This window comes from Melitaea cinxia, chromosome 20 (assembly GCF_905220565.1).
Source record: "Melitaea cinxia chromosome 20, ilMelCinx1.1, whole genome shotgun sequence".
Lineage (NCBI taxonomy): Eukaryota > Metazoa > Arthropoda > Insecta > Lepidoptera > Nymphalidae > Melitaea > Melitaea cinxia.
In genome coordinates, this window is record NC_059413.1 from 4,050,445 (window position 1) to 4,068,061 (window position 17,617).

A 17,617-nucleotide genomic window follows, 5' to 3' on the forward strand; every position below is an offset into this window, starting at 1 on the left:
TGACATTGGTTAAGTATCACAATTGAATTGATAAAGGGAAACTTTTCTTATCGCACGAAATAGTAACAAGAATTACCTTAAACCAATTAAATTGACACGGCTGATGCATAATGGCGACTTCGAGTGACACATCCGATCAAAATGTTAAATCTAGACGTCCAGCAGGTAAATTTTATAACTAAGTGGACACACCTTTAGTGGCCTCGCGTTATTGATTCGTAATTTACTTTCCTCGTAGAATCTGCATTTAAGCAACAACGGCTACCTGCCTGGCAGCCTATTCTTACTGCTGGCACTGTCCTTCCAACATTTTTTGTGATAGGCATCGCTTTCATACCTGTGGGCATTGGCTTACTCTATTTTTCTGATGAGGTAAGTTTCGTAAATAGATATGTCATGATGTATACAGTTTAATCTTGAAAGTGAAAATGTTCAGCTTAAGCAGAAATATCAATATTGTTTTGATGTATTTATTTGTATATTTATAAATAATATTAAGTTCTATTTTTGTAGTAATGGCTAAACTATTATACAATAATTTGAAAAACAAAAAAAAAAAAAACAAGTGACACCTTTCTCTATTAAAATGTTGTCAAGTCAAATATTTTTACAAATTTATTTTATTTATTATTACTACAGGTAAAAGAGCATGTTATTGATTACACATACTGTATGAAAGAAGATGAAAACATAACTTGTGCCGAGTACATAAGGCAGAATGACATGGAACCTTGCACTTGTCAAATTCCATTTAATCTCACTGAAGATTTTAAAGGTGATGTCTACTTTTACTACGGATTAAGCAACTACTACCAGAATCATCGTAGATATGTAAAGTCAAGGTACTTAAAAGTATTCTATTATATAAATAATTATTAAAGGCTTACACTCATCAGTACACACAACTCACTAGGATTTACTCTGTGTCTGGGGTCCGGGAACACAATACACAAGCACAAATATCAAGACTACTCAAAGGATTGTACTCACAACCGCCATAAGCTACTGGTGTGACCGTTGCTCTAAAACATCAAAATAGAATTTTATACTATGTAGAAAGATATTTGAGTTTAACACAATCATTTTTGTTTTTACGTAGAGATGACAGTCAACTACTAGGACGTTTGTCGGATACACCTTCATCTGATTGTGCACCTTTTGCTTACAATGAAGAAGATGGAAAGATGAAGCCTATAGCACCTTGTGGAGCCATTGCCAACTCACTTTTTAATGGTAATATGAACTTCAACTAATAAATACACCAAAATATGAATGAAAAAAAAAAAAGGAATTGATATAGAATTAAATTATTAAGACAATCTTTTACTTCTATTACCGTTTCTTTACTCTTTGAATATAAATTTTAAGGTCATTCTTACTTTAGGAGACAACATTAGTAGTTGTTGTTACCTAGTTGTTGTTACCTAGTTGTTGTTACCTAGTTGTTGTTACCTAGTTGTTGTTACCTACATGTATGCCAAAGTTTCATAAGTTAAGATTTGAGTTTTATGTTCCAATAATGATAAATAAGTAATTCTTAATATTTATTGCCTTCATAAAATTTACCTGGAATGTGTTTAATAAAGTTTGTGTTTACTTTTTTAGATACTTTGACAGTACGTCCTCAAGATTCAGATAAGAACGTCCCAGTTCTAAGAACTGGCATAGCTTGGACATCAGACAAAGAGATAAAGTTCAGAAATCCACCCGGAGACCTTAAGACTGGTAAAGTTTTATTTATATATTTATGTTACAAATTTTCAGGAAAAATATATGTTTTTAAACTATAGTAATAAATAAAAGAGATAGTTCTTCTTCTTCTTTTACTTTGGCTCCCTGAAGTATTTGCCAATATCTGAGTGGAGCTTAGCTTATGTAATGAGAATCGTTAAGTTAGGGTAGAAAACTTTGCTTTGTGTAAGGCTTTGTGGGAGTGCAAGTCGTAAAATCAAAAATAAAGATTAAGAAGTGAATCAGAAATACGTCGGAGTTGTTGCCAGTTTTTCGCAATTTTAAGTGCTGAGCTAGTATCTGAAACAAAAGACAAACAAACATATATAAACATTGGTTAGTAGTGTTAATCAAGACAAAAGTGCTACAATCTAATGTTATTTTGATTAATATATGTACATAAAATGTCAATAAACTGAGAGTGAACTAATGATAAAAGGGACCTCAGGTTAGTTGGGCGAGGTATCTGAGGGGGAAGAACATCATAGAGGGAAAACTGGAGTTTTGGACAGTTAAAAAAAATGTTATCAAGAGTGCCTTCCTCAAGACCACATTCGCAAAGTGAAAGAGATAGTTATTATGAATATTCAACAAAATTTGACATATGAATATAAAATAAATTTGACAGATCCATTTTGTACATATCTAATTTTTATATTGAAAGTTTATTATTAACAATTCATGCTATCAATATTCCCTCTATAGTCTAAGATACAGTTAATGTGTTTAATGATAATGATCCAATATATATCTATATATTTGATAAGTTGCCTAATAAAATCGCATCCAGACAATATAATTAAATTGTTAGTTATCTTCAATCAACTTATTTATTTATTAATTTTTTTATTATAACTTCTTTGATTTGTTTATACTAAAAACATAGTATTTACTGAGAATATATACCATAATAAAATTAAAAAAATATGGCTACCCATTTCCCACTCCACTACACACAATTATGGATTTGCCAGGTATAAATAGAGATTAATAGAAATCATTATCAGTGTTGAGACAGCTTTAACACTACTAAGTTTGTATATTGTAGTTTTCCTTGATTTTATATTAATATGTAAAGTATTGAATAGATAAAATCCATACATTGCCATTACCACATATTTTATTGCCACATCAGCCATACATTGTGAATTGTCATTGGTTTGAAAATGTACCAATTAATTTCAATTTAAAATAAACTCGGTACACATGACTGTGATGCTCTTGTAATCTTGTAATATTTTTTATTAGTATTATACAAGAAGCCAACAATGTACAATGTTATTTATTATTATACATTGCAATTATAGGCTAATTCAACACATCTTTGGAAAAACGAGTATATATTTTTATATACAATTTTTATTTTAATAATGTATTTTTTACTAATCCAATTGTAAAGATTTTTTTGTTTTTCCATTATTTTGTATCGAATAATATTTACATATATAATAATACTTACAATATTTATTTCAGCCTTTGCAAACTTCACAAAGCCAATCAACTGGCGTCAACCGGTGTGGATGCTAGACCCAAACAATACCGAAAATAATGGTTTCCAGGTAATATAAAAATAATTCTCTTAAAAATAAACTTTTTATTACAATAAGGGTTAGTTAAACTCAATTAAACCAATGACTCTCTTTTTTTTTGTGTGAATGTTATATAAAAGTATTTATAATAAACTGCTTTCGAAATTTCGTTCTTTTTTGTCTTTCTATTCTGAATAGTTTTAGGAAGGCATATTAAGTTGGCAGACTTCACATTTAGAATACTGATAGAATGAGTCACTTAGACTACTTTATTTAAAAAAAATTAAATATGGTTTTTAATATGTGTATTACAATTTTAATTTATATGTGTTTTTTCTTAAGAATGAAGATTTGATAGTATGGATGCGTACAGCTGCTCTACCGACTTTCCGCAAGTTGTACAGAAGAGTAGATCACTCTCAAGTCGGCTTCAGCACTGGACTCTTTAAGGGACCTTATGTTCTCCGAGTAGAATACAGTAAGTATCATAGGATCGAAGGGGTCGTCCTCCCCCCTTGGTGATATATGGCGAGGTTTTAGAGTTAAAATACCCAGTAATCACGTGTATTTTTTTGGGCGAAGTATAATTATTGAAACTTTCAGAGTATTATCTTTAAATACTACTCTGTTATCTGATTAAATTTGTTTAGTGTTAGTGTTTGCTGGTTGTTTTTTTAGTTGAGAAATCACGCGATCAACGAAAAATAAATACATGTGATATCACATTACAGCCTTCTTTGTAATATTTTGTGATTTTTTTCTTAACCCCTTCGTGTCGCACGTGATTAATGGACCGACACCAAAGGCAAAACGTAACTGCTAAAGGACAAGAATATTTGACTTGGGATATACTATTTTTTTCTTATATTAAATGCTCATATTTGAACTTTTTGTCTTTAATGCTTTAGGTGTAACTAATTTGTTATAGAATGAAATGGTTTTGAGTTTGTTTTTAGAAAATAGTTTATTTTTATTTAGAGGGATTAATTTGTTATGCTTAAAAATAAAAAATAAAATTTAAAAAATAAGTTGCTACTTATTATCAGCTTCAGGTTGTCCTTAACTGACTAGCCTATAATAAAACGTAATTTTTGTTTTAAGACTACCCGGTGACTGACTTCGACGGTACGAAATCCTTCATCATCTCGACTACTTCCCTGCTGGGGGGTAAGAATCCCTTCCTGGGGGTGGCGTATGTGGTGGTGGGGACACTGTGCCTGCTGTTGGGCATCGTACTACTTGTGATACACGTACGCTGCTCCAAGAGGTAAGATGACATTCCTTACATCATTTACTAGGAACAGATGTGAGAGTGATTCATAAAGTATCGACACAACCAAACTCAGAAGAAACTTATAATTTATTTAGATTAGGAGGCATTCATTAATTACGTGAGCTATTTTTCGATCAGTTTAGACCCCCTTACGCGGGATTTAGTGAGATTGACGCTAAATATAATAAATTGTTCAGGTATACTGTAGTTAATTTGGTAAAGCTTTAGATTAGGTAAAACCGAATTTCGGGACCGTGGGGGGATGGGGGGGGGAGGGTGGGGAACACTACCCCTGGTACCACTATCACACCTCGGAACCCCATGGTTATGGAGATATCGATGGTTAAAGTTTTGAGGTTAGGTTAGGTTAGTTATTTTCTATAAGTTATTTTCGAACAGAAGTACGTAAAAATAATCTCGATTTCAAGATCAACAAACGATACAACTTGCGGTAACTATGCTTCGATCCGTAGCTTTAAGATGTTATATTCACATTTCGAACTTGATATTAGCATTTTAAACGTTAAGTTATTGTTTTTACACGATTTTATTAACAACTGAGAAATAGACATTTTAATAAAAAATGACAGGCCACTTATCGTTTCGTTCTAAAACAATATAAGCACAAATTCATTGTTTTTGTTTAAATAACTGTAAAGGCAAAAGTCTTACACCATACAGCCTTGTTTCATATTATATTTTTTAATTAAATAAATAAAATATAATGAAGTAAAAAACATGACATGAATAATTTTTTTTTACAATAATCTGACTTCAGAAAGAGACCGAAAGAAACCCATACCTATCTAATTTAAAAATTACACCGTTTGTAGACATAGTTTTGTTACAAAAAAAAAAAAAAACCCTAACCTATCTAATTTAAAAATTATATCGTTTATAAACATAGTTTTGTTACAAAAAAAAAAAAAAAATAACCCTAACCTATCTAATTCAAAAGTTACACCGTTTATCGACAATTTTGTTACTAAAAAAAAAAAATAACCCTAACCTATCTAATTTAAAAATTATATCGTTTATAAACATAGTTTTGTTACATAAAAAAAAAAATAACCCTAACCTATCTAATTCAAAAGTTACACCGTTTATCGACAATTTTGTTACTAAAAAAAAAAAATAACCCTAACCTATCTAATTTAAAAATTATATCGTTTATAGACAGTTTTGTTACAAAAAAAAATAATCTACCACCTTTAAAGTTAGAGGAACGCTTGGCTCCGGCGCTGCGGGAAGTGCAGCCCTTCCGCCCTTGCGTGCGAAAGCACGCTCACTCATGCTCCGTTCCGCAGCGGAGGCTGGTCGCCTTTGGCGACCAGCCTCAGCCGCTCCTCTACGCATTCGTTCGCGCGCTTTCGCACGGCGGGCGAGGGCTGCCCTCCCTCCGCGCCTCCGCGACACAAAAAAAACACTCTAGGGGTAGGACAGACCAAGACCACGTGAACAGTGGGATGCTCCGATTCGGTTTTGGGTATTTTTCGAATTTCTAAACCTATATTCTAGCACGCAATGTTACTAAATATAAATTAATTTTGATAATATAATTTAAAATTATAGACCATAAATTTTGAAAATTAACTACATAGGTATTTATAAATTTATTTTAGTTCTATAGAATATTTTACACAATTGTTTGTTGAGATTGTATATTTCAAAAGAATGATAACTTAAAGAGTAAAAGTATGTATTTAAATAATAAAAAAATTTTTACCACACACACACCACCACACACCTATATTCAACATATTTTTATATTTATTTATTGTCATATAAAATGAACTAAAATATTGAGTATTTTTCGTTTATATAATAATTAAAAATAAAATATATTTAATTAAAAAATATAATATGAAACAAGGCTGTATGGTGTAAGACTTTTGCCTTTACAGTTATTTAAACAAAAACAATGAATTTGTGCTTATATTGTTTTAGAACGAAACAATAAGTGGCCTGTCATTTTTTATTAAAACGTCTATTTCTCAGTTGTTAATAAAATCGTGTAAAAACAATAACTTAACGTTTAAAATGCTAATATCAAGTGCGAAATGTGAATATAACATCTTAAAGCTACGGATCGAAGCATAGTTACCGCAAGTTGTATCGTTTGTTGATCTTGAAATCGAGATTATTTTTACGTACTTCTGTTCGAAAATAACTTATAAAGTTGCAAAACGGCGCATGAATTGCACTGCCCGCAGCGTTGGAGCTAAGGTGAAGTCAGACGCGGAGCTCAAAGGTATAATAATAGCTTTAAATTCTTCTTCTAACCTCAAAACTTTAACCATCGATATCTCCATAACCATGGGGTTCCGAGGTGTGATAGTGGTACCAGGGGTAGTGTTTCCCACCCACCCACCCCCCATCCCCCCACGGTCCCGAAATTCGGTTTTACCTAATCTAAATCTTAGCCGTTAATTTATTTATATTAAACAAAATTCGAAGCAAAAACTTAATAATTTTTATAGCAATGATATATATGTTAGCGGGCAAAATGAACTCAAATTTTTTTTTTTAATATCTTGAATATTTTATATTTTTTGACGGTTTAAATGAGATTTGATGAGATTTCATTAAGACACCCCCCCATTCTGAGCTTACGTAATTAATAAATGTCCCTTACTTTATAATAGAGTTATGTCTATCTTTATAATATATATCGTTGCTTAATTTTAAATTTTTATATTTTTTTATTTAGGTTATAAGAGGGCTGACATTTCAGTGTAACAGCCCTTACAAAAAAGGACAAAAAAATGTCAATAGTTCCTTTATTCGGGATTAAATTTCGGCATTAGGAGGGTTGGTCCCATAAAGTAAGACAAGTGGGGGGAGATGTACAACATTTCATATTGTGCAACGTAATTTATTGCTGGTATTTTTATTGCATTTTATTTTACACTTTATTTTTTGCCGGCGAATTATTACAAAGGATTTATTCAAATATTGAAACAGTTATCCGATTTTTATTTTACATTAGTAACTGTATTTTCAATATGACACAATAAAATACACCAAGTTTTAAATAAAAATTGAAAAATTAAGTCTTATTTTGTGGTATTTTTCGCATGTTATGTGATATGACAAACAATTATTATTATTATTTTTTTAATATACTTTATATGATAGATACAGAATATTTAAATGCCTAATTCTCAGGTAAGAAGTGAAAATGTATTAATGATTTAATTAATAAGAGAAACTTTATGTTCTTATTTATGACTGCAACAATCATTAAAATAAATTTATTTTATTATTATCAAGAGATGTTAAATATATGGATTAAATAACGAAATATGTATTAATGTATTAATATATTTCAAATAATTACTAATATGATTTTATAAGTTTAATTGCAATTATAGATATCCCCCACCTATCCCCCGACCCGGTTATGTCGAACCTGTTACTATATCTCAAAATGTCGGTATACCCTCGTAAGTTTAATACGAATTTTGTTTTGTTTTATTTTTAATGCTATCTATGAGTATGAAGGTGTCCCTTGAGAAAATGGGTAAAAAAAGTTTCAACTATAATATTATTTATTATTATTTCTTTTTGAACTACCTAGACTTATTTAACTACAAAATTTTATCTTTCTACGTGAACAGCAACCCGTGCCGACTAGGCTTTGAAGATTTTTAAAACGGCTGTTTTTAAGCCTTTCTGTTGTATAGATATTGAAATATTTTTATTTTTAGAAGTTATAGTCATAAATCATAGGTTTGTATTTATTAGAACAAGATAATGTTAAAGATCAGGTTGGATATTTTCTTTCGATGGTCTCTTTTGAACTGCTAGGATACACATTTCTATCTACCAATGAGGTAGACTAAACTTACTCAGAGCTGTTTTGTACATCAACTTGTCAACAGTTTCATATTCTAGTTGATTTGGTGCCTTCGTCGCCAAACTATATCCAATCACGGTTTCACATACATGATCACAATGAATAAACAAACATCTTTAAGTGCTCGTTTATCCTTGGTGCTTATTTTGAACAGATATTGCAATAAACATATTGTCAAAGTGTATATAGCTCTAACCATTTCCCTTGCTTAACGTATAAAACTCCAGTTCTAATTTTATTTTATTGAAGTAAAATTTCTTTTCGCACGCTTCACTTGAGGAGTTAGCTGGTGAATGTGTGACGAGAGCGTTGACAAAAAGTGTGATTGGACGAGGCGAACGGAAGTAGAGAGGGAGATATGAATTAGTGAAGATAGTAAGAGAGAAAGAGTTACGTTTCGTAAGTTTTACTTCAGTCGCGTGATCTAAAGCACACTCGTTTTTTTCTACTTATTACCGAAAATAGTAGATATGTAGTTTAATCAGTTCCAGTTCAAACAATTTGTTTATCGGGAAATCATCACAGCTAAGATCTAGTGCTTTTACTGCAGCCGCAAGTATAGGGACCGAATTCTTTAAGATCCATTGACATTTATCGAAAGCTGCAACTAACTTAGGCAGGGTAAAGTCTTTCCTTCCTCTCTTTGTAATTGTTCCAGAACTTACCATATGAGAGGTGTAGAATAAGGATTCCTACTATCTTTCAATAGTTGAGTTCATTGTGATGTCCTTGGTTCGCAATCAGGTATAGTAAGAGATGAGGATAAAGTCCCAAAACACATTTGTTCAGGTTTTTTTCTCTACTTTTTAATTTTATTTGTCTTTCTTTTCTCGTCTTCTTGACTAACTTATTGTCTACACCCTCTAAGCGTCCTACATGCCCCTAAATCTCTTTGTTTAAAAAATACTTTACCATCTAAATTATTTTTATAATCCTAATCATGGTGCTTACAAACATCTTGTATTCCTTGAAATTTTCTTCTAAGCATGGTAAAGGTCTACAAATTTTTTTTCGCAGTTAGACACAGCTCTGAAAGGTTCGAGGATTTCCCCAAAATATAATAGATACACTCTTGAATGACGAAATTTGCGCTTTTTTTATTCTTTATTTATAAAGTCATACACCTTCATAAGGTTAAGTCGGCTATTTGCACTTTTTACAGACTAACAGGCAATTTCACTTCGGCGAATTAAAAAAAAAGTCCTACAAGAACTCGACGGGTGAGCGGTAAAAACGCGTCAGTTATTTGTTGATTTATGTTACCAACTAAGAAAATACTTTTTTATACATTCTTAATTTCATGAACACCTTATAAATATTAAAAAAAAAACGTGTTAATTATAAGAATGACCAAGAATAAACGACAAATGTCGCTAGTATGCACTGCTACTTCCGCGCAATTTGTATGAACATGATTCGATGCAAGTCGGCACGGGTTATACCGTACTCTCCAAATGAGTAACATTTATTTCAGTGTTAAGTAAACAAGACTTATGCGTTAGATAATAAAAAATATTGAATAATAAGGGACACCTCTGTATGTATTCATTAGTTGTGTGTTCGCTCTTTTAGTTTTTTTTAATTTATTTATTAGAAAGACATTTATGTAAAGACCCACTTTGTATTTTTTTTACAAATATATATTTGTATGGCGCTAGTATAAAACTTTTTTTTTTTTTGTTAAAACAAGTAATTATTTTTTGTTTATCAATGAAGTTTTTAACTCATATTGTTTTTATTTTCAGCACAACTGAGATGATCAACGTCAATCCTCGCACTCCATACACATAAATTTGATGATAAAAAAACTAATTTAAACGATTAATTGGCTTACCTTTTCTATTATAAAGCCTCGGTACGGATATTGAGCGCTCGTCGATAGAGTCGCAAACAGCAAATTGTTATGCTCAGTACAAATATAAAATAAAATAAATGTTAAAGTATTTAGTACTCATTATATATTATAATAATAATATTTGGTGTATCAACGGTTGTTACAATGCTACTTAGGTATTAAAATATCTATATCTATAATATATTCATAAAGTGTTGAAGTGAAGTTGATGGACAGCGCTCAATATCCGTTCCGATAACTATACACACGCATTTGTTATAATATTACATAATGCCCGCGCTGCTTCTTTAGTGGCACGTCACGTGACTGTCACGCGTTATTTAGATTTAAAAATGTCACCGTTTTTTAATTTATTATCTTTGATTAATATTCACCATTTTATAAGTTACGGCTTTTTAGAAATAAAACCAGTATTTTTTATTGATCTCTACAATTTTGTTTCCATTTATAGAAAACAAGACTAAAGTGTCGCTCTTATAAAAAAAAAATATATATTATTTTACTTTTATTACAAATCGATTCATGTCATGAAATATCCACCATATCAACTTTGCAGTTGTGTATTACTTGATTTGTATGTTGTAAAGTAAATACTGAAAATATACTGTGTTATTACTTTATTAAATTAACATTAAATAATTTATGCATGTACATAAGTCGTGTTTATAAGTTTTGAGACAAAGTCAGAGTTAATGAAGAAAAAAAATAATTGTGGAACTATCTTGGAAGAGACTCGCAATGAGAAAGAAAGAGTTTTGTTGTACACATGAAGTTCCGGGTACAATCCGAACTTCGGGCTTTATTTATTTTTTTCGATATTTGCATGCGTTTTTCCAACTTGAAACTATGAAATTATAGTCGCATGCAAATCTTAAGATGGCGCCAAATAATAATAAAGATAAACTAAACAGCTTTCAAATTTATATATATTTTTTGATTATATTCCAAATTTGAAAAAATATAGGTCGCTCTTTCTCTTTATGTCTAAATTGCTTATTATTTTTAGTAGTTCGTCTCAAAACTTATGAACACACTATGTATATCAGGATATACTTTTTTCATATTTATACATATTAGGTACTTAAAAAGCTAGTGAACTCCTTTCATGTAGATCAATTATATTAGTTTTCGTAATTTATATTAGTTTGCTTATTTCTTTGTCGTAAAGTATTTAAAACATTAAGAATTGACATTATTTGTAAAATTACTGTGTAACCTTAATATAATAAGCATCAATGTAACAGTTTTTAATACATTTTTCGATATACCCTCGAACCAAACACACTTGAGATTTAATACATAGTATATCGAGAATATATTGGTCAAAAACATATGTGATGACTTTTCAGCGTGTACAAAATTAAAACAAAGTATTATATACCTATCGTAGTAAGGGATAGACCCTTATAATATTGAGGTTAAAATCAAGTTTACTTACCTTCTTCGAATGAATCGTAGACCTATATAACATCTATTGGCTCGCTTTAGTTATCTATCACTCACTCCAGCATATCGCAGTCCACTGTTGAATATAGGCCTCTACAAGTTTGCGCCAAAAAATGGCGTGAACTCATGTGTGTTGCCCATAGTCACCACGCTAGGCAGGCGGGTTGGTGACCGCAGGGCTGGCTTTGTCGCACCGAAGACGCTGCTGCCCGTCTTTGGCCGGTGTATTTCAAAGCCAGTAGTTGGATGGTTATCCCGCCATCGGTAGGCTTTATAAGTGCCAACATGGTAGTGGAACTTTGTTATCCCTTAGTCGCCTCATACAACACCCACGGGAAGAGAGGGGTTGGCTATATTCTTTACTGCCGTAGCTACACAGTTTTTAATACATTTAGTTATCTATATATATTTCTTATTTTGCATACTAGGAATACATTTTTGACATCAGTTTTAAAATCTTGCCAGAAAGATCTAAGAAACAAAAAGACAGGTTTATAATTAAAACCAACAATACATAAAGATTATTTTAACAAATTAGATTATACGAATATATTCTAATTCCTTTTGGTTTGTTAGATCATGGTTACACTGTTTAGTTTTGTTTTCAAGTAATAAATAAATTTTTATCTTTCAATTAGTTCAAGGCGTGTCAGATTATATAATAAACGTATTTTAAACGTAAGACCTTTTTTCTCGATTTACTGATAGAGCTATATGTGACGTGACAGCATCAGCAACAGAAAAAAGTTTTTATGTAATCTGTCAGATATTTCTATTTGCAATCTGTGAATTTAAAAGTTGTACTTTATTAATTGAAATAAAATAAGCTCTAACTCTTACCTCCTATTCGTAAATCCCATTAGTAACTTGTGGATAAGAATGACTATCGACAACCGGTAACGGCATGTATCACTTGTAGTGGATGTAGTATTATACTCTGCAGACTTTAACAGCAGGAGTTAAAATAGGCTATTAGGGCCTGTTTCACCTCAATAAACTCCACCTCTTAAATTTGCAATCGCGAATAGAAATACACCTAAATAAATTTGAATTCGATGGTGAAAAAGAAAGTTTATAAAAAAAAAAATCAGTTGGATACAGTCATACGCCAGACAGCCTTAGCGGCCACAGTGAGAAAAGGTTAGGATCGGTAAGATCATTGTAGTAATTTAAAGGCTTATTGTAGTACGTGTTTTGTAATGACATTGTGATTTGTGATATATTATTTATTTATTGTGATTTTTAGTTTTAGCAACAAAATAAATACGTTGTACTATTTTTGTTTAATATCGTTTTCAAATATAAAGTTTTTGTTAAAATATATGATATTGACAAGTTGTTAAGTGCCTTTTAAAAAGATTAGACTCTATTTAAATTAGATTTATAGATTAATGGATTAATATTTAAAATCTTGTAATTGTCTTTACTTAGGTACAACAAGTTTTTAAGGTTATATATTAAATATTGTTATAATAACGGGCTGTCATTGCCGATATTTCAATTTAAGTTTAAAAAATGTGAAAATTATCTAAAACAGAAAAAAGATGTGCGATATTTTGTTGCGTATTGTACGATTTAAAGCATTTTAATAGTTTCAACACAATTTATGTAATAATCCTAAATCTAATTAAATGTTTAGAATAGAATAAAATCTTTTATTTTTTTTTTATGAAATAATATAATTCCTAACAGAGGCGGCTCGTCCTAAAGATCGCTGGTACAGTGCACACTCCTACTCCAAATATACGATTAAAAATTACATAGGTAATTTAAAATCCTATATTTCTTTAAATTAAATACTATACTAAATTATTTTTAGTCTACTATCCCATATAATAATGTTTTATTATATTACGTATATTTGGCATTAAGTTGTACGAGTGGAGCGCCATAAATTGCGTTCCAATGAAACGAAACTTAGTACGATTCCTAGCACTATATTCAATAAGTACGAAAGAGACAGAACGACGTGAAGTAAAAGATTTCTTATGAGAAATTAGCCTAATCTGGAGCACCGCTCAGCGCGACGTTGCAGTTCTGCCGGGCGGTGGCTTGCGGGGTGTGTCAAGCGCCTCGGGGATAAGAAGCGCTGTTGCTGTTTAACAAACGTGTCGGCTTCGTCAGTTATGTAGCAGTTTTTCTGTAAATAGTAATAAAAATAATTTGTGCGCGACATTTTGTGTTAAAAATGGAACAATACAATCCATCCATTATTAAAAATTGTAAAAAGACCCCAAATGTGCCTTGAACTAAAATTGTACCTACTACTTACTCAAAAATGTAGTACGAATATTCAAAACCCCGTGTGGATGTGAAGAAAGGTATAAATGATTTTGTTTTCCGTATCTGGTGTTTGGAGCTAGCGCCTGCAGTGGTGGTGAATCTGAATGGACGAAATAGATTTTCTATACAAATAAATCAATATTAAGCTCCAGTTTTTCCTATATTTTTTTGTGAACCCCTATTAAAAATGTCATAAGTCGCCTCTGATTCCTAATAATAACTTTTTATATACAACCGGGTTGGCAAACAAGCGTACGGCTTACCGCTTAGTAGTAAGTGATTACCGTAACATAGCGTAAGCATCTATAAATGCCTATAACACCAGAATTATATCAAACGAGTGGCTGACCCTACCCCCAATCACCCCAGGAGCTCTTACTCACCGATGCCGAGCTTCCAATGTGAAGTATGGTAATTTTCAGCTTTTTTTTGCAGCCGTGGGTGTACCCAGAATTTTGTAAAGTCGGAGCAAATACAAATAAATGAAACTCGATAAGTAGTAGAAAATGAAATTATTTTTATTTACTTTCATTCAGTTTCACGATCTACACTACTACAATAATAGCTTACGGAGATTTCTGTGTTTAAATCTAACTAAAATTTCCTTATTACAATCTAAAATCAATGATTAGCTTCGGAGTCAGGGTTGGCAAACCTACCTTCTTCCACCGAGAGTACGTCCGTGTTTTCAGCCACTGAATTTGCTCTCTAATTGATCCTGGAATTGTACTTTATTCGTTCGTCTACTCCTAGGATTCCAATACTTTTATTAAAGTTCAATAAAAGATTCTGAAAGCTCGACACTACACTAGAAAGGGCCTCCCTGAGAAGAAACGCACAAATGTTGTACAAGGTGTTAAATTGGTCGAAACTACATCTACCACATTCGTAGGCCTGCTCCAAGTAGGTAAGTCTCGATTTCTACCCGTCACTACCAACCGAGGCATATTAACCAACCACTGTAAAAGATCACTTGTACTGTCATCAGCATAGCAAAGAATATTGCTGTTATGCAACATCTCGTAACGTCACAGAATAAACAGTGTGGGCGGAAGCACTGAACCATGAGGAGCTTCAACGTTAACGGGTATGGTTTCAGTTCACACTGTCGACAGCAACATTGATACTCTTAATTTCAATGGCGGTTGCCCAGCGAGAACTCAACATTCAAATTTATGCTAACCTGTACCATGCTGAGCATCGGCTTTTTTCTATACATAAATATTTTCTATTTTATCTAAGTAATCCTAACGTTCTCCTATGCACAGTGGGAAAATCCACAACGATAAGACATCTTGATCGGAAAAAAATATTACAAATAGGTACAAATATTAGCTGAAATCAAACCCATACGGTCGGTGTCTTACATGCACTACTAGACCAGAATAATGTTTTATAAGAATATAAGTAAATAAAAGTACAAATCTTATAAGTAGTGTTATGACTCCATATCCATCATCATAAAATATTTATCATATATTATTTCGCGCGATTGCAAACATTGAAAAATCGCGAATATTTGCGAATATTCATTCATCGCTAGTACAGACACGAATCACACTTGCTCTGGCTTTTCCTATTCCGTGGATGGAAGTATTTTCACGCACGCACACACACAGACTCAAACACACACGCACTTAATTAAATTTTTTATATGGTGTGATATTGAATAATATTGTAATACTCGGTGGATGAGCGGGGTACTCAGTAACATGGGTTACCGCCCCGTACAAGGGACCCCTGCTTTTTTATAGGTCTTTGAGCTTAAGTCTCTTTTAAAGATAGTTTACTTAACGCATTCTATGCTTTAAAAATATGTTACGTGCAAATCAGTAAGATATTTCAACGGATACAGTACTAATAATTATCAATTTAAATACCATAATATAATAAAAAATCCAATACATAAAACCTTTATATTTTACAATTTAAATGAATATCTTGGCAGTTATCGCAAATTAAGAAATATATGCAAAAAAAATCTAAACAAGTTTCACATCGATTACCGGATTTGCATGATATAACCATGCCAGAGTTTGGCCCTAGTGGTCGCGAAGGTAAATAATATAAGACCTGGGCGAGTCGATAGGAGAAGCGTGGCGAATTCAGTTCCGAATCTTCTACAAGGTGAAAGATGTCCGGCAATGGGATGATACAGGGTGAATCAAAGATGTTATACATTAAGTTGTTTTTTTTTTTAAATTATTGATAAAGAACTAGTTTTTATTTAAATTAAGAAATATTTTGTCAATTCTTGTAATGAGTGGAGCAATTTTACTGTTACCGAAGTAAAGAAATAAACAAATAAATATATACATAGTGTTGCCCTTAATATTTTTACAAAGAAAAAAAACATTTTTTCTATTGCACGTAACATTTTTTATTATTATTACAGTGTGTTATTTTAATACATTAATTCCAGATAGATCTATCTGGATCCAGATAGCCCAGATAAAAACAGATGGAAAGTGTATGAAAATTGTATGAACATTTTGGAATCCCTGTTTGAAACACACAATAGTTTACAATAACTTCCCATACAAATCATGGTTTTTTATTTGGAATTTTCAGTAGGGAGGAGTAGCAAAATTAAATAGTAAGCAACATAAGAAAGTAAGAATGTGAGTATTCCTGCTTAGGTGAATTAGGAGCCACTTCAGTTTTTTACGAAAATCAGAGATTTGATCATATTTGCGTAGGCCAAATATGAAACGATTACGTCGATTCTGAATGCTCTCAAGCTTATTAAGTTGCTCCTCAGTAATTTCAAGATAAGTAGTGTCAGCATAATCAAGAATTAGGTAAGAGAAGGATATCTGCAAGCGCAATTTTGGTGGAAGTAGCAAAAAAACTTTGCAGCCTATAGCGTGATCCTACAGCAGAAAAAACTTTCTGACTTAATTCACACATCTGTGGACACCAAGAGATATTTTGATCTAATATAGTGCCTAAGTTAGTCACTTTATCGCTGTATGGAATTTCAACGCCATCAAAAATTATAGGAGATAGTTTAATTTAATAACAAACTGTATTTTTGGCCAGACTATGTATATATCTTATACTATTAAACGAGCAATTCTTGTATATATATATATATATATATATATATATATATATATATATATATATATATAATCTGAATCTCGGAAACGGCTCCAACGATTTTCATGAAATTTAGTATACAGGGGATTACGGGGGAGATAAATAAATCTAGCTAGGATTCATTTTTAGAAAATGTCGTTTTATCCCTGTTTTTAGGCAATGAAAAAATGGCTACAATATCGTTAGAATAAAAAGGTAAATTTCGCATCTGTCAATAAAGTTGTAATAGCTCAGGGGAAATCGGCCGATCGCGCTCGGCCGAAAAGATCATGGTTCGAATCCTCACGTATTCCAGATCGATTATCGTTTTTTTTCTTTTTTTTTCTAAAAAAAATAAAATCGAAAAATATTATTCATATTTTATCAATATGTAATTCGTATTTAAATATGATTTTCAAAAAACACGATTTACTAAAAATACCGAGCTAAGCTCGGTCACCCAGGTCCTATATATATCTTCTATTAAATAGAAGGTAGCAAAAATCCTTATCACTGACAAATGTACCGAAGACGAAAGACGTGGATTAATTATCATTGAA

At 31.6% G+C, this 17,617-nt stretch overlaps 1 protein-coding gene across 1 annotated transcript; it reads left to right on the plus strand.

Moving 5' to 3' along the window:
* LOC123663454 (cell cycle control protein 50A-like) lies at nucleotides 1–11,488 on the plus strand. The gene is made up of 9 exons (XM_045598134.1): nucleotides 1–165; nucleotides 239–372; nucleotides 640–842; nucleotides 1,100–1,233; nucleotides 1,606–1,725; nucleotides 3,205–3,290; nucleotides 3,603–3,738; nucleotides 4,362–4,527; nucleotides 10,138–11,488. The coding sequence occupies exons 1-9, from the start codon at nucleotides 111–113 to the stop codon at nucleotides 10,181–10,183; spliced, it is 1,080 nt and encodes a 359-aa protein (XP_045454090.1). The 5' UTR covers nucleotides 1–110; the 3' UTR covers nucleotides 10,184–11,488.
* Nucleotides 11,489–17,617: the final 6,129 nt, after the last annotated feature.

What these genes read in the sequence shown, in the direction of transcription:
- LOC123663454 (XM_045598134.1), top strand. Translation starts at nt 111, where the DNA reads ATGGCGACTTCGAGTGACACATCCGATCAAAATGTTAAATCTAGACGT. An exon ending in TGCCAACTCACTTTTTAATG is followed by an intron (nt 1,234 to 1,605) that starts GTAATATGAACT and finishes TTACTTTTTTAG; the next exon opens with ATACTTTGACAGTACGTCCT. An exon ending in CACGTACGCTGCTCCAAGAG is followed by an intron (nt 4,528 to 10,137) that starts GTAAGATGACAT and finishes TTTTATTTTCAG; the next exon opens with CACAACTGAGATGATCAACG.